The 25803-nt window shown below is 43.4% G+C and overlaps 1 protein-coding gene across 6 annotated transcripts in view; it reads left to right on the forward strand.

Annotated features, from left to right (window-relative positions):
* The window catches only part of Sqor (sulfide quinone oxidoreductase), a 46873-nt gene continuing 21070 nt past the window's right edge, over positions 1-25803 (forward strand). The window contains exons 1-3 of one of the 6 annotated variants that reach the window (XM_063284597.1): positions 5427-5466; positions 20733-20770; positions 23579-23829. In XM_063284597.1, the coding sequence (XP_063140667.1) occupies positions 23596-23829 (234 nt within the window). In that variant the 5' untranslated portion in view covers positions 5427-5466; positions 20733-20770; positions 23579-23595. Of the gene's footprint in view, positions 154-5414; positions 5589-20732; positions 20771-23578; positions 23830-25803 lie in introns of those variants that run through there. The other 5 variants (XM_006234887.5, XM_039105892.2, XM_063284598.1 and 2 more) reach the window with 5 other exon arrangements.

A 25803-nucleotide genomic window follows, 5' to 3' on the forward strand; every position in this document is an offset into this window, starting at 1 on the left:
GAGTGGGGGGGGTGGTAGTGGTGGTGGCTGTCCCCGCCCCTGGCCTCCGCCCCTCCGCCCCGGCGGCCAGGCGGGGCTCTGCGAGGCCAGCGCTCCAGCGCCACTGTAGTTTCTGCTGCGCCAGCGCTGGGGCCCACGGTGTCGCTCAGCCGGGTAAGACGCATCCCACAACGTTGTCACCCTTCCACAGCCTCTCGCTGTCACCCGTCCTGTCCCCGCGCTCTCGGCCGCCCCTCTTCCTCTCCAACACATGCAGCTTCGACTGCTTTGGTCTGGGACTCGGTGGACTCTAGAGCTTTCTCTGGAGTGGCCGAGCCTCAGCGATGCCGAGAGGATGGCCCTGGCACCCTCCCCACCCACATAGCTTGGATCTGTGGTCTCGGTGCGTGGGAATTTCAGAAGCGTTAGTTCCACTTGTTGGCTGTCACTCAGCACCTTGCCCTGCCTGCCGGGTGGGTTGAGACTGGCATTGGTCCTAGAGTCTAAGAAGGTGCCCACGGTGCTGGGGGCAGGGAGGGGCGGTCAGTGGAGGAGCACTGGCCGGGTTGATAGGCAATTGGTGCAAGGGAGAAAAGGTTTTTTGGTGGAACTTTTTCAACCATTCTTTGGCTTATGTGAGAGCCACCCCAGCTTCTAGGGCTCACAGACTCGAGCTGAGCCATCCAGTTTGCGCGCGGGGTAAGCTGTAAAGACAGAGTTCTGACCCATTTTTACCTGCAGGTACCTCTGGCAGTTAGTTCTGAGTTTGGGAGAAAAGTAAGGACTCTTTCTCAGGAGATTTTCCTTTCTGCTTTAAACTTTATTATTTTATTTCATGCGTATGGTTATTTCGTTTGCGTGAGAGTTAAATGCTTTCATCTGGGTGCCGAGAACTGAACTCTGTTCCTCAGGAAGTCCTCTGTAAGAGCTCTTAACCACTGAGCCATCGTTCCAGCCCCTCTCAAAAGACTTTTAAAAGCATAAAATTAAAGGTAGACTATGCTGAAAGCAAACAGCTGCTAAAGTAGTAAGAGAATATGTAATTTTAAAAAGCAAATAACTATAATAATTTTTGAAATACCAGAGAACATAGAATTCAAGATATAGGCATTACCTGTAAACTCATTTCTATAGTCACAAATATTGCTAATACTGCTGTGGCCAGCTGCCTACACAGTACTTGAAGACAGCGTTAGGTTTCAAGTACACACCAGTAGAAGGTAAAGGTTTTCCTTTCATTCTGATAGACACCGTGTTAGCAGAACGGGTGTTGCCTTATTTGTTAGGCCACTTAGCTTCTGGGTTTAACACTTCCTTGGGCTACCACTGTGCCCTCTACTCCAACCTTCTTTGGGCATCTACTTCTCCTGAGGAGGAGAAAGAGAAAAGCCCAACATTCCTACCCCGAAACCTAGTACCTTTTTCCCACATGTGAAAAGCATCCGGATTATACTTGATGCAGAGGGATGCAGTAGGTACTCCCCCTCCCCTTTCAATACCTTGTCCAGGACTGGCCATCACATTTCTAAATCTGGTACATAAAAGGTTTGCTGGATGACCTGGAGGTGGTTGCTTGTGATGGCATCCAGGAGACAGCTGGAAGCTTGGGAAATGACTGTTTAAAACGAATTGCTTCTTTTGAATCTGTCAGAGCCAATCTATAACCATGCTGGGATGTGGGAACATGAATACTGGTGAGGGCCCTTGGGTCTGTTGTGAGTCTGGTGCCCCACCATAGCAAAGAATCTGTCTTGAAAGGAAAGTGGGATTCCAGAGATTTCTTTTGCCTGTGTGTATGTTTGTTAATGAGATGTGTTGTAATGCAGGAAATGTCTTGTACAGAATGGAGACAGAACTCAAGAAGAAGCATTTCTAGATAAACATTTCTCTCCCTTTCTCCCTCTCTTTCTCCCTCTTCCTCTCCCTGTCTCTCTCCCCTCCCTCCTTTCCTTCCCCTCCCTCTCCCTCCTCTTCCCCATCCTTCCTCCCTGCCCCTCTGCCATCACACTTTGACTCCAGAGAGTTGATCAATAGGAGAACAGTGGGTAATTTACTAAAACCTGCCCAGACTAGGCCTGCAGCCAACAAAGCCTCCTTTACAGTGAGAACTTCATGGAAGTGTTGGTCTGTATTCTGTGCATATCCATACGACCGGGGAGCTGGATGAAGCTCAGCCTATTCCTCCCCTGTCTAGTTTGGATGATTACCATGAGACTTTCACCAACTCCTCAGATCTAAGCTTATTCTAAATCATAGAGAGAGAAAGGCCTTTAAGTTCAAGAGAATACCACCCCCCCTTATATTCAAATCAAACTTCTACCTTCAAAGTGACCTCACCATGGTCCTATAGTCTTCATTTTCTTGCTTATGAGAGGGAACCAACAATTCCGTGATTGTCATGAGAAATCACATATAGCACACATTACAATAACTCCCACAAATGACCCCTCCCTGCCATGTTTTCTTCTACTTTGGATCATGCATTTAACCGGAGCTGCTTTCCAGAGAGTGCATAATGGTACGGAAATGGGATATCTGGTTTCTATTCTGATTATGTCGCAGGCCTAAGCATTTGATCTGGCTGTTCTTTGCCACAGATATTCTATCTGAGGAGTCAGTAGGCAAATATCGCTATTGGCTGTCTGCTTGAACACCCACCTTTCCTGACCCATCTACTGGAGTCCTTTTTCCTGCTGTGAAGAAAGAAAGAATGGCCCATACTGGTTAAAGATGAGCCCCATTTGGCACGGCCTGTATGAGGACCTGGGTGTGCCTCAGACAGGGCTTCAGTGCAAATGGGTAACTGTGCCATTAGGTTGGACACAGGAAAGATATGAGTTGTTAGGGGACCTGACATACCTGCTACCTGTGTATATCTCCTCGTGTCCTAACCATCAAAGAACTGAATTTGGCGTCTAGGTTCAAACAAGATATATAGTCTGTAATCGAAGAGTCATTTCTCATTGAGACCTTATGGGCTGCATTCCAGGTAATGGCAAGCCAAAGTAATTGACCAGTTTGTTTACCCTCCACCCTTCATAACTTTCTTACATGTACCTTTGAATCCCAGTGTACTTTGGTCTGATGAGTAATTTTATTGTGGTCATTTTAATGATTCAGGAAGCCAGGTGTGGTGGCTCAAACACCTATAATCCTAACATTTGGGAGATGGAAGTGGAAGGATTTGGAGTTCGATATTATCTTTTCTTATGTGTCAAGTTAGAGACTTTGCTGGACTCCATGACAGCCTGCCTCCTCAATCATCTGTCTGTCTGTTCACCCAAATCGTCCGTCCGTCCATCCATCCATCCATCCATCCATCCATCCATCCATCCATCCATCCAAAGAAACAGTTGATTACTCGAGACTTCCATTTCCAGGGAGTCTGTAGCTGGGCTGACACAGGTTTGTAGAGACCTTGACAGGAAAGCTGACTAGGAGCCTACTATGCAGGAGGTAGTAGATGGGAGTCTTTGTTGTTGTTGTTTATAGTGCAGTAGGCTGTCAGGTTCCCCTGGCAATTAGAAAATGTGAGTAAACTTAAAACAAGGCTTGTGTGTGTGTGTGTGTGTGTGTGTGTGAGAGAGAGAGAGAGAGAGAGAGGAGAGAGAGAGAGTGGAGAAAGAGAGAGAGAGAGCCAAAACCCTTACCTTTCAGTTAAAACAATTCAACTCACTCATGTGCAATATCCTTTATTAAAGGCAAAAATCTTTCCTTATGTAAATATAACTTTTGTTTTCTGCTTGGTGAAATAATCAGTTTTATCATTCTAATGCTTGTTTTGATTATAAAAGATTACTAAGTACTTAAGCTTGGAGGGACTGTCTCAGCAGCAAAGGGAGTCACTACTTCTTCTCCACAAAGTCCTCATAGTAATTTTTTTCACTTTTTCTATTTATTTTCCAGATTTTAGTTGCATCACATTCCCATTTCCTTTCCTCCCTCAAGCCCTCCTATATACACCTCAGGACCTCTTTTTGTTACATGCATTGTGTGTGTGTGTGTGTGTGTGTGTGTGTGTGTGTGCGCGCGCTTGTGCATGTGTGTCTGTCTGTTTATGTATATATGTATATGTGTATATATATGAATTCCATATATATATACACACACACATATATATGAATTGTTCAGCTCATGTTTAGGCAGTCAGGTTGATGAGTCTTTATGGACATAGCTTCTGACATTAGTATAGTTTTTGACATTACTAGGGGACACTATCTTACAGCAAACTCCCTAATTCTCTAGTTCTTACAATCTATCCACCCCTCTTCGGAAATGTTCTCTGAACCTTTGTTTCTCTGAGTGTTTTGTAGCTTTGATTGGCTGTGATTTTTCTGTAGAGGTCTCCTTGTGTTGCAAAGAAAAGACTCCTTGATGAAGGGTGAAGACTACACTTATCTGTGGGTGTAAGGACAGTGTTTAGATTATTAGGGATTATGTCATTTTAGTCAAGTAGTGGTTGTACGTTCTCTTTCTAGATGATGTCACTACCCTAGAATAGTTGGTGAAGTTTCCACTCCCAGGCATGGTATCCATCTTTTGAGTAGGTCTTAAATCCAATTACAGGGCTGACGATGGTCACCAACATGTGTGTGCCACTACTGAAGCCTTAGGGTCCTTATGCCATGTTGGATGCTGTTCTGGTTCATAGGTATCATAACTGGGTAGGACTCTTTGCACCTACTAAAAGATAGTTCTTATAGGGCTCCCCGAATAAATTAGGGACCCAGTGGGACTGCAGGCCTTAATAAAAAGCTATATAAATTCATTTCTGCTTCTTGGACAGCTTAGTTTTGGTCTACAACTGGAGTTCTTGCTTCACAGATTAATATTCAAGAAATATTTGTGTCGGTTGGATTTCGAATAGAGAGACCTATCATGACTTGCAGTCCTGAGTGAAGATTGCTTCATTTCCTTTATTTGTTAACAATATAGTAATCCAGTTCCTGAATATGTGGGCAGGCAGGGCCGGGTGCACATTACTCAAGAGGAGCTGAGCCAAAAGCCAGGGTGAGGCCTGTGAGATTCCTTCTGTTTTCAAGGGGCACAGTTTTCTCCTCACACCATACTTTGGGCCATTGTTTCTCTCTGAGTAATCTCATAGGGCTGCTTTTGTCTTCATTACAGCAACTGAAGATGTGGATATAATGTCAAGGTTTGATTCGTCCTTCTTAATCCTCCACATCTGTTTTATTCTCACGTGTCTCACATTCACGTTAGTTCCTTCCTGCCTGTGTTATAAGAGCCACTCAATGGTTCATCATATTCCTGTGTCCGCTGTGAAGGTAGACACATTCTTCTTTTTCATCATTTCTCTGTGCCTAGCACAATGCCTGGCAGAGAGAACACACTGGAAAATGCCCAAGTTAGGCATTCCATTCCATTCTCCCAGATTCTCTGTCTAAATTCCATTCCATTAAGACCTTCCAAGGCTCTAACTTCCATTGGCAGGGCACAGAAGCTGAAATCCAAGCCATGGCACAACAGGTAACTTACATGACTCACCCAGGCTGGGTAGGGCAGTCAATTAGAACCGTTTATAGGGTGGAGATGGCCCTGGCTACACAGCTCTACATAGTGTTTCTATGTGTGACTGTGGGCTTCCTGTGGTAAGACCATAGGATCATTTTTCTAAGGAGATACCTTCAAAATTTTCCACATTGGCAAGTAATCAAAATTTAAGAAGATGCTGTAAGCTAAACAAAACAATCTAGTCTATAAGAGTGGGCTTTGGTTACTGCTTTATGAAATGGGGTGGTTGCTAGTGGTTCTGGATTGAGTTTCTATTAGCCAGGGTTCTCTAGAGTAACAGAACTTACAGAATGGATCTATCTATCTATCTATCTATCTATCTATCTATCTATCTATCTATCTATCTATCTGTATGTATGGTCTTTCACAGAATCACTTACAGGCTAATGTCCAACTAATCCTGCAATGGCTGGCTATGGATGGAAAGTGTAAGAGTCCAGGAGCTGCCGGTCTGTAAGGGTTGCTCTCCCAGCTGGCCTTTAGTAGATTCTGGAATCCCAAAGAAGTAGGCTCTAACGGAAGTGAAGGAATGGGCTTGTTAGTAAGGTGAGAGCAAGCAGGCAAAGAGGAAAAGCTTTCTTTTTCTGTCTAGCAGAAGGTGTGGCTTAGATTAAAGGTGTGTCTTCTTACCTCAAGATCCGGGCCAAAGGTGTGTGACTTGCTGCCTCAGAGGTCCAGACTAGAAGTGAATTCACTCCAAACCAAACAAACAAACAAAAACCTCTCACAGGTGTTCCCCCTATTTCTGGATTATAGTTCATTCCAGATGTAGTCAGGTTGACAACCAAGAATAGCCACCACAGCTTTTGATCCTCTGTGTCAGAAACATAGGTCTACACTCTCTCTCTGTCTGTCTCTGTCTCTGTCTCTGTCTCTGTCTGTCTCTCTCTCTCTCTCTCTCTCTCTCCCTCTCCCCACTGCACCCCTCCAGGGGTGCCCTCCTTTTCACCTACAGCTAGGTGATTTTCATTCCAAGAGAGTCTTCTTTGTGACCCTCAACCTCGCTGGTTCAAAACTAGTTTAGGAGGCCTTGATATACTTGATATAACCTCTCTACTCTAGCTATACAATCATTTCCTCGGCTTCCTTATTTACCTCCAGAGACCATTTCCACTTCTCACCTGCTTACTCCCTCTTTATCTGAGTGTTTATTAGCATTTCAGGTCCTTATCACACACACTCATTAAGTGCAGTAGACTCTGACAGGTTTACAGTACTGTAGCTGGGTTTATTGTTCCCCCTGATTAATTTGCCTCTTCTTGTCTGATATAGAGATATAGTTAGCAAAACTACTCACCAATGAACTCATTGATTTTAACAAATACTTCTGAGCTCCTTCATTGTAACAGAGATTGCCAGTTTCTGGAACGAAAACCATGGGTGTACCACATCAGGCCTAATGGAGTTTATGGGAAGTGGAACATAGTATGTGTCAGCTCTCCCCTCTCTCCCTCAAGACTGTCCCACCTTCCTCAACTGCAGTCTTATTACCTCCCCCAGCCTCTTTGGGACTTGTATTTTTTTTGTTGTTGTTGACATTTTGATGCATCTCTTTTCTCCAGAGGGAGTGAATTTTCTTTGTGGGTTCAGATTCCAGCTTTATGTTCCAGTATGTCAGCACTGATATTATGGAGTATCTGGGCTCTTCTTGCCAATCCCTGAGGCACTCTGGATGGTTAGGTAGACAGGCACAGAATCTGTGTTTTCTACTGAGAGAGTAACATCAAGCTTTTCAGTTATGATTTTAGGAATAGTTGCTAGGAGATGCTGTATCTTTACTTTCAATTTCAAGTGCACTTCCTCTAGACTGGCGGAAAGAGTATTGAGATTAGATTTCTAAAGAATCTAGGTTCGTATCCTATTGTAGATTAACTAGGGAGTCATTTGGCTTCTTTTGAAGCCTAGCATCAATATCTGTAAATGGAAACAACAGCACTTACATCGTGTTGATTTACTATGGAGACAAGATGATGTATGTATTAGTTTTCTGCAGTTGCTGTAACAAACTGCAGACTTTGTGGTTTAATGGTACTGTGATGGCTATTCCTGGTAGTCAACTGGACTACATCTGGAATAAACTACACTCCAGAAATGGCAGGCACACCTGTGGCCTAGATCTTGGGGCTGGAAGACACAAGTTTCTGACCTGGTTCTTGACATGAAGATCTTGAGGCTTAGTGGCCTTGAAAAGCTTTGACCCATGTAAGGTAGTGCATGCCTTTAATCCCAGGAGACTGAGACAAGCAGATCTCTGAGTTCCAGGCCATCCTGGGACAAAGCAAGTTTTAAATCCAGGCACTGTGGTACACATCTTTAATCTGGGCCTACTTCTGGAGGCCTACTTAAGGACATTGGAAGAAGGAAGGCTCACTCTTCTTCACCTGCTTGCACTTGCCAGCACATCTCTTGGACCCTCCTTCTTCAGGATTTCAGCTTATACAGAAGACCAGCTGAAATACCCAACCTTGTGGGACTGAGCAACTACTAGATTCTTGGACTTTCCATTCTCAGCTGCCCATAGTTGGGTTGGACTACCGACTAAGTCATTCCAATAAATTTCCTTAATATGTAGAGATATTCCATACATCCTGTGACTCTAGAGAAACCTGACTAACACAGGCACATAACCTCCTCCCTGTTTTGTGGCACTCTGAATGATAGGTAATTGCTGTGCCAATCAGTTATGGCCTCAACTCCAGCAACAGAATTTATTATCTTACAATGATTGCCTTCAAAGGTCCAGTGCAGATCTTGATAGGCTAAAATCAAGGTTCTGTTTCCTTGTCTTTCCAGCTGCTTTAAATTGTCTCCATCCTTGGTTCATGATCCCTGCCCTACATCTTCAAAGCCAGGGACCTTTCAATTTTATGACCCGTCTCCCATAATCTTAGCTCCCTTACTACTGGGAAAGCCTTCCCATTTTTAAAGGATTTAGGGGGTTAAGTCGTGCAAGTGGGTAATTCAGGGTAGTCTCTTGGTGATGATTTAGATATTTTCTAAGGCAAACTGTGTTCTCTGTCGTTTTCTGAGTCTTCACTAACTGAATTTTCCATTACATTTCTATCATGCTTTGAAGAGTCTTCTAGCCTCTGTCCATTGTCCAGTTTAAAATATGGCCCAGAGAAAGAACAAATCAGGGAAGGAAATCCTATCTCAATTTTGTTTTATTTCCTTTGAGATCCTGTTAACATTCCCCATTAGCCTGATCCAGACAGAAATCAGAGAAGAGTGACCAAGGATGGGGCTTGGAATAGGAGGATAAGAGCTGAATGTTAGAGAGATGGTGTGTGTGTGTGTGTGTGTGTGTGTGTGTGTGTGTGTGTGTGTGTGTGTGTGTATGTGTGTATGTGTGTGTGTAATAACTAGCAAAAGGATAAAAAAGTAGTAAAATCATTGATATCTTATCTGACTTGTGTCTTTTGATGTTTGTTAAGTTATTTCCATCTTGCTAAGAATGACATAAACATTTGCTTCAATTTTCTTCTAGTATGTTTGTAGGTTTACTTTCAACACTTAAAAATTAAACTATCCAACATTAACAAAAGAATGCCTTTCCCCAGGGTTGGGTCCACCTTCTTTTTGGTCTGTATTATCAGCAGCTGCCTACCTCTAACCTTCTTTTAACACCTGAAGCTGATAAATTTGGTGTGGGGCCAGGACTAGAACAAGCAACCGTTCTGCTGCTCAGTCCAGATCCTCACTAACTCTAACGGGTACTCCAGCAACATTCTTGAGTAGTGGAGTAAGCATGACTGCATATTACACATACATCTCCATTTCATCAGGATAACCTTATGCATTTAGCCAAGTAAAATTCACTTAGCGCATATGCTTTTATGCAGGGAATGGATTCTGTAAGTTAGAAAACTGATTATATCATTTCCAGTCTTTCCTACTTGAAAATTCAGCTACTGCGTGATTGAGATGAGTCTAGGATAGGCAAGAGCCGACTTCACCCATCATCTTCCACCTTGCAGAGAGCTCGGTCTTAAACCCCTGTAATGAGCACACCTGGCTGGCGCCACTTAGTTGTCAAGGTTAAATGGATCAAAGAGATGGGAAGAATTTCCTTGGTGGAGGAGACGCCGCTAAGTTACATTCAATAGAGCGGATGCTGGAGTGTGGTGAGGGAAGGCAATACCAGGTGCACAGTATATTCTTTCAGACTAATTATTGCATTAAAAAGTCAAACTGTATCTTATGTTATGGAGCTGCAAAAATTGGCCCAATCACCCAGGTCATTACAACATTCTTCAGTAGTACGCAATTAAATTGCCTTTTAAATGCCACCTGACAGTTTCACACATATATGAGGAGAAGAAACCTAACAAAACTTTGTTCAAAGAATACGCTTTTCATCTGGTGGAGTGATTGGCACATGCATGTTAATATAGGTATATTGAAACATACCCAGAATTTGTTTTTTATCAAGTGCAGAAAGCACCATGGATCACAAAGGGACTGTCGAGAAGGAAGACATTTTTATTCACAGTTCTCAAGAGACCAGCAGCAGGGCATCCGTGTCGGATCTCGTGAGAAGCACCTAGGGCCTGTCGGAAGACAGAAATGGGAAGAAAAAGCCTAAGCAAGAGCCTGTGTTGTGAGGCAGGCAGAAACGCTGCCCCGGGGCAGGACTGAGCAGTGGGGATTCTGTGCACCCTGAGTGTAGAGACTGCTTCTGGTTGTCTGGTGGCTAGTGCCAATGCGATTATACAAATATTATAGAATGATTATTATGTGAATTTCTATAATGATTATATGATTGATTATGTGAATGTAAAAGCCAGGCAGATAAGGTGGCTTATAGGCTTACAAGTGAAAGGTATGAGGGCAGGCCAGACCTTCACTGTCTGATGTTAGCTGGGCCTGAGACAGACAGTCTGTGTAGTAATTAACCAGGCCTCAAATGTCAGTTTCTCATAAGCACAGGAAATAAATATGGTAGCTAATACAGTAGGACTCAGAATATCTCCAGGAAGGGGAAGCAGTCTGTCTGCTGTCTTGTCGGAACCACGTCTATTGCCACGAATACCTACAGTACCTCAGGAGAAATGGGGCCGTGTGAGGGAAGCAGTGCTGGGCAGCTCCTTAGTGCTCCTGCCTGCAGCGCTGTCCTCGGGACAGTGGCATTTCCTTCTTAAGGGTGTTGAATTGGGCCTTCTCTGCCATCACATTTGGTGGCAGTCATTTATATTTGTCAGCTTTACTGAGCCATGCCGTGGGTGCCTAGATGTTTGGTCAAACTGTATTCCGCTGTGATTGTGAAGGTATTTATGGATTAAACGAAGGTTAACGTGGTAACTAGACAACTCAGATTGCCTGCCCTTCCTGTGTGACAGGGGCTCATCCAAACAAAAGGCTGACCCACCTTTGAGCAGGACAGAATTGCTGTCTGAGTGCTATTCTGTGGGACATTGTTCTGCCTGTGAGGCCCATTTAAAACACGGCCTTTTCTTCCTTCCTGGATGGGTCTTTGAATCAGAACTTTGTCATAGGCCAGAGGTGACTCGGTCTTTGGCTGACTAAAGAGCCTGGGGCCTGTAGTGGGTTGAAGGAAAACGTCTCCCACACTCAGGAGTGTGAACCCTCAGTTCACAGGGGGGTGCCACTCTGAGGTATAGGAAGTGTGGTCTTTTTTTTTTTAATTTTTTTTAATCTTTTTTTTTAATTTAGAGAATACTTTATTAGTTTTTGTAATCAAACCCACGTATATAAGACCTTACATATTTAATACAGTGTGTTACCCCTGTACAAATGGAAAAAACTTAAGTTCAACATTTCTAGACCAATATGGCTGTTAATTTCTGTACAGTGCCAACTCAACACAGTAAACGGGGATACTTTTTTCGAAAGTTGACAGCACAGGTAAAGTTTCAAAAAATTCAAATTATATATCTATATATATATTTATATTTATATAAAAAGACCAATAATAGCAGTGTGTTATGCATCAACAGCAGCAACAGCTTTTCCAGGTTCTGCAGTCATCTGAACAAAACTGTAGAGACATCCAGCACACTCCATTAAAAAAAAAAAAAGTAAAAAAACAAAACCCGAGAAAACAGCACAGTTCTGTTACTCTTGTGGTACCTGGCACCATTTTTTTTTTTAAATTAGCTTCTCAATCATCATCTGGAAAGAAAACATTCTGAGCAACATCATTAAAAACAGCTCTGATAAAGCACGGTCACTACTACGTATCATAAAGCAGGTACAAGCTATTTTACATCCACAGAGGTATGATACAGTACTGTCCTACATCTATAATACTAGAGGATACAATTTAAAAGGCATTATTTGAGACTTGATTCTACTTTTCCAGCAGAGGGCCCAAAGGATGGTGTGACACTGCTTTGTAAAGAAACATACTCTAGACAGGATTTCCTTTCACTAGTGGCACACTTCTAAGGATTCATTCTCTCCATGAATGTCAGCTAAAACCGTTATTAAAAAAATGAAATATCCCTAGAACAAAACCGTATAACCACCGGATTCACATGAAGATGACCTAGTGGAGACAAGCTGGACCTCACCTTACCAACAAGCTATCAAATCTGTTATGTTAAAACAGTGAGACCTCCAAGGAAGGAGATGCCAAGTAGTGCTTCAAAGCTTCGGACCACAATCAAACACAGCATCCTTTTCAACAGAAGCAGAAGCTCATCTGAATATGCTCATGGATGCTGACATCAACATTTAATCATCTCCTCACTCATCCAGGAAGAGGGGGAGATCAGTTACTACTGTACTTTATTGTGTTCAACCAAATCACCATGTTACAAAAATAGCAAGCTGCCATAATAAAAAATAAGGCTCCTCTATCCAGCACCAGATAGCATCATTTTACTTTCAAGCCTAGAAATTGCACACTTGTATATAAACCAATCAAAGATGAGGATTGAGAGTTCATCTTGGTGGATTTTTCCTTTGATGAATATGAAGTGTCCTTCCTTATCTTTTTTGATGACTTTTAATTGAAAATTGATTTTATTTGATATTAGAATGGCTACTCCAGCTTGCTTCTTCTGACCATTTGCTTGGAAAGTTGTTTTCCAGCCTTTCACTCTGAGGTAGTGTCTGTCTTTGTCTCTGAGGTGTGTTTCCTGTAGGCAGCAGAATGCAGGGTCCTCATTGCGTATCCAGTTTGTTAATCTATGTCTTTTTATTGGGGAGTTGAGGCCATTGATGTTGAGAGATATTAAGGAATAGTGATTATTGCTTCCTGTTATATTCATATTTGGATGTGAGGTTATGTTTGTGTGCTTTCATTCTCTTTGTTTTGTTGCCAAGACGATTAGTTTCTTGCTTCTTCTAGGGTATAGCTTGCCTCCTTATGTTGGGCTTTACCCTTTATTATCCTTTGTAGTGCTGGATTTGTAGAAAGATATTGTGTAAATTTGGTTTTGTCATGGAATATCTTGGTTTCTCCATCTATGTTAATTGAGAGTTTTGCAGGATACAGTAACCTGGGCTGGCATTTGTGTTCTCTTAGGGTCTGTATGACATCTGTCCAGGATCTTCTGGCCTTCATAGTTTCTGGCGAAAAGTCTGGTGTGATTCTGATAGGTCTGCCTTTATATGTTACTTGACCTTTTTCCCTTACTGCTTTTAATATTCTTTCTTTATTTTGTGCGTTTGGTGTTTTGACAATTATGTGACGGGAGGTGTTTCTTTTCTGGTCCAATCTATTTGGAGTTCTGTAGGCTTCTTGTATGCCTATGGGTATCTCTTTTTTTAGGTTAGGGAAGTTTTCTTCTATGATTTTGTTGAAGATATTTACTGGTCCTTTGAGCTGGGAGTCTTCAGTCTCTTCTATACCTATTATCCTTAGGTTTGATCTTCTCATTGAGTCCTGGATTTCCTGTATGTTTTGGACCAGTAGCTTTTTCTGCTTTACATTATCTTTGACAGTTGAGTCAATGATTTCTATGGAATCTTCTGCTCCCGAGATTCTCTCTTCCATCTCTTGTATTCTGTTGGTGAAGCTTGTATCTACAGCTCCTTGTCTTTTCTTTTGATTTTCTATGTCCAGGGTTGTTTCCATGTGTTCTTTCTTGATTGCTTCTATTTCCATTTTTAATTCCTTCAACTGTTTGATTGTGTTTTCCTGGAATTCTTTCAGGGATTTTTGCGATTTCTCTCTGTAGGCTTCTACTTGTTCTCTAAGGGAGTTCTTTATGTCTTTCTTGAAGTCCTCCAGCATCATGATCAAATATGATTTTGAAACTAGATCTTGCTTTTCTGGTGTGTTTGGATATTCCGTGTTTGCTTTGGTGGGAGAATTGGGCTCCGATGATGCCATGTAGTCTTGGTTTCTGTTGCTTGGGTTCCTGCGCTTGCCTCTCGCCATCAGATTATCTCTAGTGTTACTTTGTTCTGCTATTTCTGACCGTGGCTAGACTGTCCTATAAGCCTGTGTGTCAGGAGTCCTGTAGACCTGTTTTCCTGTTTTCTTTCAGCCAGTTATGGGGACAGAGTGTTCTGCTTTCGGGCGTGTAGTTTTTCCTCTCTACAGGTCTTCAGCTGTTCCTGTGGGCCTGTGTCTTGAGTTCACCAGGCAGGTTTCTTGCAGGGGAAAAGTTGGTCCTACCTGCAGTTCCAAGGCTCAAGTTTGCTCGCGGGGTACTGCCTAAGTCCTCTCCGCGGCGGCAGCAACCGGGAAGATCTGCGCCGCTCTTTCCGGGAGCCTCCGTGCACCAGGGTTCCAGATGGCGTTTGGTGTTTTCCTCTGGCGTCTGGATGTGCACAGAGTGCAGTCTCTTCTGGTTTCCCAGGCGTGTCCGCCTCTCTGAAGGTTTAGCTCTCCCTCCCACGGGATTTGGGTGCAGAGAACTGTTTATCCGGTCTGTTTTCTTCAGGTTCCGGCGGTGTCTCAGGCGCAGGGATCCTGCCGCCCCTGGGCCCTCCCCTACGGGAACCCAGAGGTCTTATACAGTTGCCTCTTGGGCCAGGGATGTGGGCAGGGGTGGGCAGTGTTGGTGGTCTCCTCCGCTCTGCAGCCTCAGGAGTGCCCACCTGATCAGGCGGTGAGGTCTCTCTCCCCGGAAGTGTGGTCTTGATGGAGGACGTGTATCACTGGGGTGGGCTTTGAGAGTGTATAGCCCTCCCTACTTCCAGTTTACTCTCTCTGCTTCATGCTTGTGGTTGAAGACCTGAGTTCTTAGCTTCCTGCTTTGACTTCCATACCTGCCTGCTGCTGTGCCTTCTGCCATGTTGGGCTCTTATCCCCCTGGAATTATAATTCCAGATAAACTCCTTTCCATAAACTTCCTTGGTCATAGCACTTTACAGAGCAACACAAAAGCAATTAACACAGTCATATGAGCTATTTCCCAGAAGCACATGGTAGGGCATGTGGGACAGTTTTGTGCTGGATTCCTCCCTAGCTTTAAAAATCTCCTCCCTATGAATGTTGGTCTGGCTCTGAATTGGCTGTGTGACCTTGAGGATATAACTACTTTCCTTCAGCCTCAATTCTGCCAGCTAGAAAATGGTCCTAGCACCCACCTGAGCATCCAGCAGTGTATCTGGCATGTAGAAGTTGTGTCTATGTCAGTAATGAGATAGTTTTATGTTAAGGATTGTGACCTAGTTTCAGATTGTTCAGGAAAACATTCTATGTATCTGCATGCTGATGGAGGGAGTAGGAAGGGCAAAGGTCAGGACTGGTGTAAAGAGGGGCAGCTTCAGGGAACCTCTGAGCAGCAGTCGAGTAGGGTGTAGTAGAGGAGACTGTGGTCCCTAGAGACAGCTTTGCTGAGAAGTGAGTGAAATCTCTGCTTCAGAGTCTCCACCCTACAGGGCAAGCCAGGGTGCCAGAGAGGGAAAGATGGCCTCCAGCCAGGGAGATCTCTACATATGTATTTCTGAAAAATCACCTAAAAGAGATCTCCAAAGAAAAAGTGCTGGATTTCCAAGGATCTATCTGTGCATTTGTTAGAATTTATTCCCCCATTCAATGTAAATATCAAACATTGAGTCTAAATTTATATTCTAAGTTTTAGATTCCTAAATTATTTCAGTTTCAAGCTTGTCTTAGGGTTTTACTGCTGTGAATAGATACCGTTGCCAAGGCATCTCTTATAAGGACAACATTTAATTGGAGCTGGCTTACAGGTTCAGAGGTTCAGTCCATTATTATCAACGTAGGAACATGGCAGCATCCAGGCAGGGATGATACAGGCAGAGCTGAGAGTTCTACATCTTCATCTGAAGGCTGTTAGCAGAACACTGGCTTCCAGACAGCTAGGATGAAGGTCTTATAGCCCACACCCAAAGTGACACACTTCCTCCAACGAGGCCACACCTACTTCAACAAGGCCACACCCTCTTACAGTGCCACTCCCCGGCCAAGCATATACAAACCATAACAAAGCCCATAAATAGATAATCTGCCCTGCATAAAAGCCTGCCTCTGGCCTGGTGTGGTGGTGCATGCCTTTAGGCTTAGGACTCTAGAGGCAGAGGTGGGTGAATTCTATGAGTTCAAGGCCAGCCTGATCTATTTTGTGAGTTCTAGGCCAGCTAGGGCTACATAAAAGAAACCTTGTCTCAAGAAAACAAGACAAAAATTAAAGGTTTTCTACTTTGTGAGGATATGTGTATGCATATGTGTATCTGGGTATATGTGAGTTTATGAATGTTGTGTTTATGTGTAATGTGTACACATATATGTGTATGAGTATGTGTGCCTATATGTTTGTTTGGTCTGTATGTATGTGTGTATGAGTGTATGTATGCATATATGTGTGTGTGTGTTTTGTGTATGTATGTATATAATTGTGTGTGTATGTGTGGTGTGATTGTATGTGTGTATAATTGCATGTGTGAATATGCCTGTGTATGAATTTAGAATGTGTTACTCTTCTCTGCCAGGGCCTACAGGGTGTGAGTTCTGAGTCCTGAACCTGGAGAAGTTCCAGTCTGGGATGTTTCTCTTTCTGGGTTGGACTGTTGACTTCTGCAGATACCTGCACTGTTGCTGCAGAGGACATTCAGAAAGAATCACTCTTCATAAAGGAATCCATTCTAGATCTGGCCCTACTGCTTACACCACGGGACTAGGAAAAAATACTGCCCTCTCTGAGCCTCCACTTCTACATTAGTTCAATGTTTTTGCAACCCCAGCATCGACTCCGTTGTGGACATTGTGATGAACAGTTTTAAGTTGTGTTGCCAGGACTCATATCAGTATTCTCTTGCAATAACTTCAAATATGCCCAGAGTTTAACTTTTAGTGATAAAAGCCTGCCACCTCCTTGCACAGTTTTGGACTTGACCTGACTAGTTGCCATGAGGGAATGAAGATGTGGCAGACACAGAGAAGCTGGGATTCGATGGGCTTTGCTCATCCTGGTGGAGAAGCCACAACACTCTGAAGCTTTGTGTGCTCATACCCACAACTGAATGTGAAGGTGGGGTATCACACAGATACACAGGCAGGGTTATTATGTATAGTGGAACTAGGAGGCAGGAGTATTATCTGTAGGGGAGCAGTCTTCAGGCTGTAAACATCCGAGGAATAAAGCATTGGTGAACATTTTTTGCACCATCAACATTCACACTCAGATCTGAGGAGGGCTTCGCCATCACTCTGACTGAGCCTCACTTGGGGAGTCCTGTGGGGCCGAGGCATTGGTCTTTGATGCATCCATACTCATGTCAAATCGCTCAGGATGTTACTACTTGATCCCTACAAAAGGCTGATGTCCGCTCTAGCACACCATTTCCTGTTTCTTCATTTACTTATCCATCCGGCTTTTCATTGTTTGCTTCCAAACACATACAAAACCAGACTTATGGTCATAAGGAGCACCCATGCAGATCCCCCAATTAACTTCACATTCTTACCTCATGGGCCTTGCTTTCTCTCCCCTCTCCCATCAAGTCCTATCTACTGCAGTATCTTCAAGGGAATTTCAGGCCATTTCAATCGTAATAAATTCAGTACTATTTCTAAGAGTCAGGGATGCTTAAAAGTTATATTAATATTGTTACTACACTTGATCTTAGCCAAAAGGTCAAGAAGCAATTATATTAATACTGTTATTTCACCTTGTTACAACATCTAAAGCTTAGATTCTTTTTTTTTCAATGCACTTAGTAAGTTAAAATTTCATGTCACAGATCTTTCTTCAGTATTTGGAATACAATCCTGCTGCTTTCTATGAAAATAAAATTCTGCCAGTGGGCATTTTTTAAATCTGAGTTATCGAAGAGTCAGTTTGGATGGCTCCAAGCTAGAAGAGCTGGTGGACCTTACATCAAGAATGCTGTAGATAATACTTGCTGGGGCACCAGCTCTGTGTGAGCTCAGCTAGGCATTCTGGCTGCTCTCATCCCCGTGAGAGGTGTGTCAAGTGACAACTCTGAGGACCTTTGGCCACAGGCAGTCTGTACTGTTTGTTCAGGAAGGGCCAGCTGTAAAAAGGTTGCCAGTAAGAGATGGAAGGAAGGACGTCCAGGCAGCTGTTGGCCAACAACGCCTTGGCCAGCAGGGGCTGTTCTGCGTCCATGTGTCTAGGTCCATCTTTAGAAGGAGGAACTCAGTTGATTTAGGACCAACCGAGGAGGGATGTTTATCTAGCTTAAAAGCATAGTATCATTTAATTGAAAACGATATTGAATGTGCCACTTGCAAATGGAAGTTAAGTGAGTCTTATTTATTGATTTGTTAAAGTGTGTCTCTCACTTTATAAGAATGTAGTGACTCAGTGGCTGCTTCATTCTGTAACATTGATAGCTAAGACATTTAATAACAAGTGCACAGGGTCCAGGCTGTTTTGGGGGGAGATTGAGAAGCTTGTTAGATTTATGTTGTTCTAACTTGTTGACAGGACTGTCCATTTTTTCTCTGCTGGCTTCAGGGCTAAGTTTGGCCTTCCTTTTTTTTTTTTTTTTTTTTTCTTTTCGATCTTCTAGTCAAGATTGTGTTGTCGTCACTTCCTGATGTCCTGATTGTTGCATTTTATTTGGTTTAGGTCAATGTCAGAACTCCATGTGGGCTCCTCAGTGGTGTTTTCTGACATGGCTTCTAATGACAAATGTCTGTTTTTGCTTAGCAACACCAATCCATTCTTTGATAACAATAGAATATTTCAACAATTCAATAAAACATTTATGTCAACATTAAAAGTTCTAGTCTCGCCCCCCCCCCCCATGCCATCTTCACTTTAGATTCCCCTCAACAGACGATGCCCCACCCACTGTTTGGTGGATACAAAAATTGGAACTTCCTGTGATGAACCTGCAGGTTTAATAACTATCTAGAACTTCTCAGAGAGCTCAGGAACCCGCGTGGCTGGCATTTACTGGTTTATTATAAAGGACACAGAGTGCCTGGGTGGAAGGTATTGGGAGCACAGTGCTTCTGTGCCGTCTTTGGACATGCCAGGGTCCCAGAGCTGCTGTGTCTGTAGCCATAGGGAAGTTCTTGGAAGCTTATTCAGGATTTTCACTAGAACCCACTCTCTAGCCTCACTGCTCCTTCCTTCTTGTGGGTCAAAGGGTGGGGCTTGAAATCTCAACCCTGTAATAGCAATCATGTTTGGCTTTTCTGGTCTCGAGTTGAGTCTAGGGGGTCCTACTGTGAATCACCCCGATGTTGCAAAGTCAGAAAATGTTAAGGTTGGAAGGAGCTTTGAATGTGGAATTAAAGTCACACATGCATGCATGTGCACACACCCATGCATTCACACACAGGTGTTCACACATGCTAGTGTACTACAGTTCTAAGATGGGATATTAAATATCATGCTTATGGAAGCCACTGGCTTCTTCCTAGCCTTTGACAATGTTCCAGGCTTCTTCATTTACAATGCTGGATGAAGGTTCTGTTTTTTTTTTTTTAAATTTGATGTTATATAACTAGAGTAAAAAGGGTGTGGAGACTTCAAGTATTTTAGGGCATGAGACATTTACCCTAGTGTATTTGTGGTTTTGGAGTTGTGTATTTTAAGGTAGAATGTGACTCTAACAGCTGGAGCACTCTGCTGTTCATTAATGACGTTGGAAAGAAAAACTAGCTTGGAAGGCATTGTGCTTAGAAACACTGAACCCAGAAATGGGCTATTGGTAAACATTGAAATAAAACAAATGTAGCTTTCTTGGCTGAGCAAGGGATACATGTGCAAGTTTCAAAGAACTGAGGTCAAATAACTCATGCTGGAGTGGCTGAAAACCAGAAATGTAGTTCTGCCTTCTTTTGGGTTGCCTTTAAAAAAAAAAAAAGCAAATGGAATGAAACAAAACTCTTCCAGTGGATCTGAGCTGCACTGTGGGAGCAATAGAAAATGGTTTCCCCTTCTGGGAAATTGTGGGAAATAATTTTTCTCCATTTAACATTATCAATCAGTTCCATCCCTGTGATGAAAACCTCAGACGATCTAACAGCTCACGCTTCCAGGGGTCTCTATCAGTCGTCACTTGGCCTCACTGTGTTAGGTCTGTGCTAAGGCAGAACATCTGCTTGATGGAGGACTGTTCACCTCACGGTAGCAGAGAGACAGGGGTATGTGTGGAGGGTATAGGGATCAGGATCCCAAGGTCCTCTTCAGGTGCACACTTTCTTTTACCTAACTTCCTCCAACAAGGTCTCACCTCCTAAACTACCACCACGTGCCAATAGTGACAACAGATTAAGACCAAGCTTTAGTACTGGGGATTTGGGGACCTTCAGGATCGAACAGGTATGTGCAACGTGCACCCCAGAGACATGCATCCCAGGATAGCTATGAATATGGCCTGACCCATTTGTAGGTGACAAACCACATATCACAATGTGAAAAGCTTGGCTGCTCCTGATAAGCCACGACAGTGCTGATACGTACTTGTCCTGAGGACCACAGATACAGGATAATACAGTGGCTTGAAGAAGAAGTCCAGGAGCTAAGCCACTCTGCCACTTTTGGGAGAGTTACAGAAATATTATTATTATTATTATTATTATTATTATTATTATTATTATTTTATCACCTGTCCATTAGGATAGTATAGACCATTCAGAAGTTAAATGCTGACAGAAAAGACGTCACCAATGTCATTGAAATGAATATGTTATTCTCAAATAGGTAGTTAGTATAACATCTATAAAATACAGAAAACCAGAAAAAAAATCACAATCATTTATTATTCTAAAACTCAGAGAAGTGTTACTTACTTAATGTAACATTTTGACTGTTTTTCTTTTCTTTTTTTTTTTTTTTTGGTTCTTTTTTTCGGAGCTGGGGACCGAACCCAGGGCCTGCCTTGCGCTTCCTAGGTAAGCGCTCTACCACTGAGCTAAATCCCCAGCCCCTGTTTTTCTTTTTATAATACATTTTCCCTTACTTTGTTGGGATAACATATATATTTAATATGCCATGATGTAATATGTTCGCTTGGATCCAAACCATAAACATTTGATAGATTCTTTGAATACATTAGAGGATTTCATCAGTCATTGTTATAAACAGATTTTACCCAAGCTTTCCTTAATATTCAATAATCAGAGCACTGTTTGTCCCCATATAAAACTAAAGTGATCATCAATTAACGTCTGTGGAAACAGTGAAGGGCTAGGACTGCCTCAGCCTGCGCGGAGTCTGATGTTTGTCCTACGATTATCAGTACTGACCCACAAACTGTTAGCAGAGGGCTGGGCATTTTGTGAACAAGCATGCTGCAGACATTTGCAATACTGTCCTCTTCTTCCACAGTAGAGGTTTCTTCCTCAGAAGTGCAGCGGGAGGGGAGGGCAGGGTTGATCCTGGAGAGCAGTCCCATTGCTTTTAGACTGGAGACAGTGATGTGCAGGCCCGCTCTGCTTTCCCTGGCCTTGGATTGGAAAGTGTGAGGTGTGCTCATCTTCACCGAAGCTCTGCAGCTGAGCTAACACTGATTAGACTGGCATCTGCTCCCCTGGCCCACACCGTTTCCTCCTACAAGATCTCCCCTGCTCCTTCTCTGTCCTTTTGTCTCTGTCTGTCTGTCTGTCTGTTGGACTTTTAATATATAAGCTGTCCTTCCAGGCACTCCTGGACCTGGAGGCGTTCTCTCTCTCTCTCTCTCTCTCTCTCTCTCTCTCTCTGTCTCTGTCTCTCTGTCTCTCTGTCTCTGTCTCTTTCTGTCTCTCTCTCTGTCTCTCTGTCTCTCTGTCTCTCTCTCTCTCTCTCTCTCCCTCTCTCTCTGGTATAATTAAGTCAGTGATGTTACTCAGAAGTTAATGATGTTAGTGGCTAGGAATCTTACTCCTCAGGGAGAGTTTGTATTTTAATAGAGGGTTCTTAGACCCCGGTTAAAGTCACAGGGCTGAAACTGATAGGAATATCTGGGGTACCGTGGTACCCAAAGTCTGGACCTCTATGTCATACAAGTCAGTGATGGCCTTCATGCAAGGCCAGTGCTATGCATGGGGGCACAGGGCAGCTCTTTTTTTTTTTTATAAGTAGAAAGGTTTATTTGGGCTCATACTTCGGCAATTTCAGTCTGTGATAATGTCATTCCATACTTCTGACCCAATCGTAAGGCTGCTCACCACGGTAAGAGTGCGTGACGGAGCAACAGGGCTTACTCCATCAGGTAGAAAGTAAAAGCAAAGAGCTAGCCAAGACTGGTGTTTGTCAGCATGTCCCAGTGCCTTAAAGCACTTTCACTAGATTCCAACTCTAAGTGCTTCTTCCACCAGTCTAAAGTCAGTATATAGCTGTTACTGTGGTAATACTTCAAGGAATATTCAAAATCCTAGCCTAGCAATAGTTCATTCTGGAGCATAGTCCCTCCCCACTCCCATTTTTATCAAATTGGGTATTTTTATTTACATTTTAAATGTTATTCCCTTTTCCAGTTTCCTGTCCATCAGCCCCCTAACCCCTCTCTCTCCCCTTCTATATGGGTGTTCCCCTCCCCATCCACTGCCCATTACTGCCCCCTCAACAATCCCCTACATTGGGGGTCCAACCTTGGCAGGACCAAGGGTTTCCACAGGGAAGCTCTCGAGGAGCCTCACTGGTCTCTCCTGAGGAGCTGACTGTTCAGAGTGGCTGTTCCCCCTTCTAAGGGAAAAAGGACCTCTGGGAGAATCCTAAGGAGGAGTTGTTTGTGACATTGATGCAATAAAATACTAGTTGGCAGCATGACCAGATTCTTTACATAGAGTACAACTCTAGGATGCCAGGCAGGGATCCCTTCATGGCTCACATTAATTATCTGCTTGAAATTGCTCTATGCACCGAAGGCCTTTGCTTGTATAGCTAATGAGTTTGATTTAACTGTGCTTCCTTGGGTAAACAGAGCAAGGGCTTTACCTGGGAGCTGAGCCACTGATGGCCATCGTCAGAGGGAACTCAGTGGCAGGAAGCAGGGCTTTTATTCAACTGTTGCTCTTTTAGCGAGGTCACAGGTATTCCTTGTGGCAAGAAGCGTTACTGGTCTCTAGGTGCAGACCTGTCTATCCACTGTAATCAGATTAAAAGCCAAAGAAGCATTTGGATGTGCCCAAGAGAATGGATGACAGTCGGAGAGAAACAATCTGTATCCGAGATGAACAAGGATGGGTAGAGATAAATGATTAGTGAGATTCTAAACAGGGAGGAGGGCTGGAGAGATGGCTAAGCACTCTTTCTGCTTTTCTAGAGGACAGAGTTCAGTTCCAAGTGTCCATATAAAAGCTCATAACCACCCATAAAAGACTGTCAAGATGGCTCAATCGATAAAGGCACTTGCTACCAAGCCTGAGGACCGGAGTTGATCCCCAGCACCCACATAGTGGAAGGAGAGAACGGAGTTGTTCTCCACAAGTTGTTCTCTACCCCTACATGGGCACACGTGGTGCACTAATGAATATAAATACTTCTTTAAACAGTCCTAGATGGCCTGACAGCAGGTGGAAAGGAAAGGAAAGGAAGGGGAAGATCAGCCATTAGGCAGCTATCAACCTATAACTCTCAGGAAGCTGGCTTCCTGGAAGGAAGTCAGACTTTAGCAAAAGACAGTAGGTACCAAATTGAGCTGATCTGATGCCAGCCTCTCTTTCCTAGGGTCACGGAATGATCTTTCCTTGGCACTTATAGTCTCATCTGCTTCCTTTTAGCCTGATCTACCCTGGTGATGGCCCCACTGGTTGCTGTTGTATCCAGTCCACGTGCCCGGCTCTTTGCTTGTTTCCTTAGGCTGGGCACTCAGCAGGCTGGACCCCTCCAATTGCATACGGGAGCCTGCTGCACAGCCAAGAACCACTATGAGGTGCTGGTACTTGGTGGGGGAAGTGGTGGGATCACCATGGCCACTCGCATGAAGAGGAGAGTTGGAGCGGAGAATGTGGCCATTGTTGAACCCAGTGAGGTAAGTGTCCCTTGGTGTATGTGAGAGCATGTGTGTGCATGTGTTAGGCTATGTGGGCACATGGATTTTATGTCTCGTGTTTAATGCTTCCCATGGGCATTAAAAAAGAGGAGGTGGCAAGGTTCTGGGAGGAGTTTGGGGAGGGGAAAGAATATGATGAAAATATATTGCATGAAAAATTCCTTAAAAATAATAATTAAAAAGAGTACTGGAGGAGAATGGAGCATCTCAAGAGCTCTAAGCTTTTGTGTCTTGTATTTCTAGCTCATTAGGGACACCACACAAGTCACTACACCATAGGTGGCTTAAAACAACGAACACATATTCCCTCAGTTTTTTGAGGCTACTGGTTCCAAACTATTGAAGGAATCAAGCTCCTACTCAAGGTCGGGTGCAAAAAATCATAGGGTTTGCTCTGCCTCCCTCCTAGGCTCCAGCAAAGATTGCTCATGGAAGAATCCTTGTTAACCCAGGTTTGCAACATCATCCACATCCATGGTCCTTGTCTTTGAGTGGTACCCTCTAGGTGTTTCTGTGTTGTGGGAATTTTCACCTTGGGGTGGACTACAGTTAGGGAAAGTTTGCTCCACCCCCATAAAGTCCCGACAATAAACCGAAGTTTGACTGCAGAAACCAATGAGTTTAGTAGGGTTACTCACAGAGTGTTGGGGAGGGACTTTGAGCAGGAGCATTGGTAATTCTAAAGCAGCTTCACTGAAAGGTCTGCATTCATCATGGATGAGGATTCCCTGTGTATTACAGAGCCCTCTCTCTAGTCCTTTACACCTGTGTACTCTAACCCCTCCCTGAGATCCCCATGGCCACGTGAAATTAGGGCAGAATTGTGTACAACTAGTTGGGTGGAGTGGCAGATGTTGTATAGTGGCTGACCCACAGTGGGTCTCCCACTGGTGCTTTTCTTTCTCATGTGCATCACTCTTCTGGGAACAGAACAACCATTTCTTTCCTTCAGATACTCATCAGGACGACCAACCCTGCTTAGTTTCCAAGATTAGACAAGATCAGGTGCTTTTTGGATGGTGTGGCTGTAGGCTGGGAAATCTTCTCTGTCCTGCCCTATAAGGAACACTCATGGGACCTTTCTTGAAAGAACTGATCATGTTAAGGCTTTGGATGACTGTTGGGGTTGCCTGATTGCTGGAGCTGATGTTTGTAGACTGAAGAAACTTTTGAGCTGGTGTTTTTGTTCCATTTTCTGTTCAAGATGGACTCAAACTTGATGAGCTCTCAAAGCTGAAGAAGACCTCTGTCCTCCTCTTAAGGGTCATAGTCATTATTGACCCTAGGGAGATCACAGACTATTCTTGTTTCTCCTTTACCATCTTCTGAGTTCTAGGCTGCTCTGGCTAGCCAATCTAACCAAATGCCAGAAACATTTTGGCAATATGGGGAGTTTCGGTTTCTTGGTCCACCCAATGAGTGAATTCTCACAGGCCATTAAATTTAACTACCCTTTGCTCTGAGCCCAGAACAATTAATTACAGTTAATATAGATTTGGGCAGCAATCCAGATGTAAAGTGAATAAATAAATAAATTAATGAAAAAATAGACTATCTGAAGCAAGATCATTGCAGAAAACTTTGAATCTGTGTTTTGTCCTATTGGCTTTGGGGGAAGAACTTCTGAGAAAGAAAGGGCAGATAAACCAGAAGCATCTGCAGTCCTTTGTGGGATCATAGTTTGAAGATAATGAGGTTTTGATAGCCCCTAGAGATACTAGTGAGCTCCCAGACTTTGTATAATCTTCACATTCTTTCAAGGAACCGTGCATTACTTTTAGGCTTAATTTTTCTTACTATCTATATACACAAATTATACACACAAGTCGATATATAAGATCTATCTATTTACATACATGTAACAATGCATAATAAACATTAAGTCAGCTTTCAGCAATAAACAATTGTGGCTAACCCAGTAGTCACTAAAGACAACTTATTATTTTGTTTTGT

Source organism: Rattus norvegicus, chromosome 3, assembly GCF_036323735.1.
Source record: "Rattus norvegicus strain BN/NHsdMcwi chromosome 3, GRCr8, whole genome shotgun sequence".
Classification (NCBI taxonomy): Eukaryota; Metazoa; Chordata; class Mammalia; order Rodentia; family Muridae; genus Rattus; species Rattus norvegicus.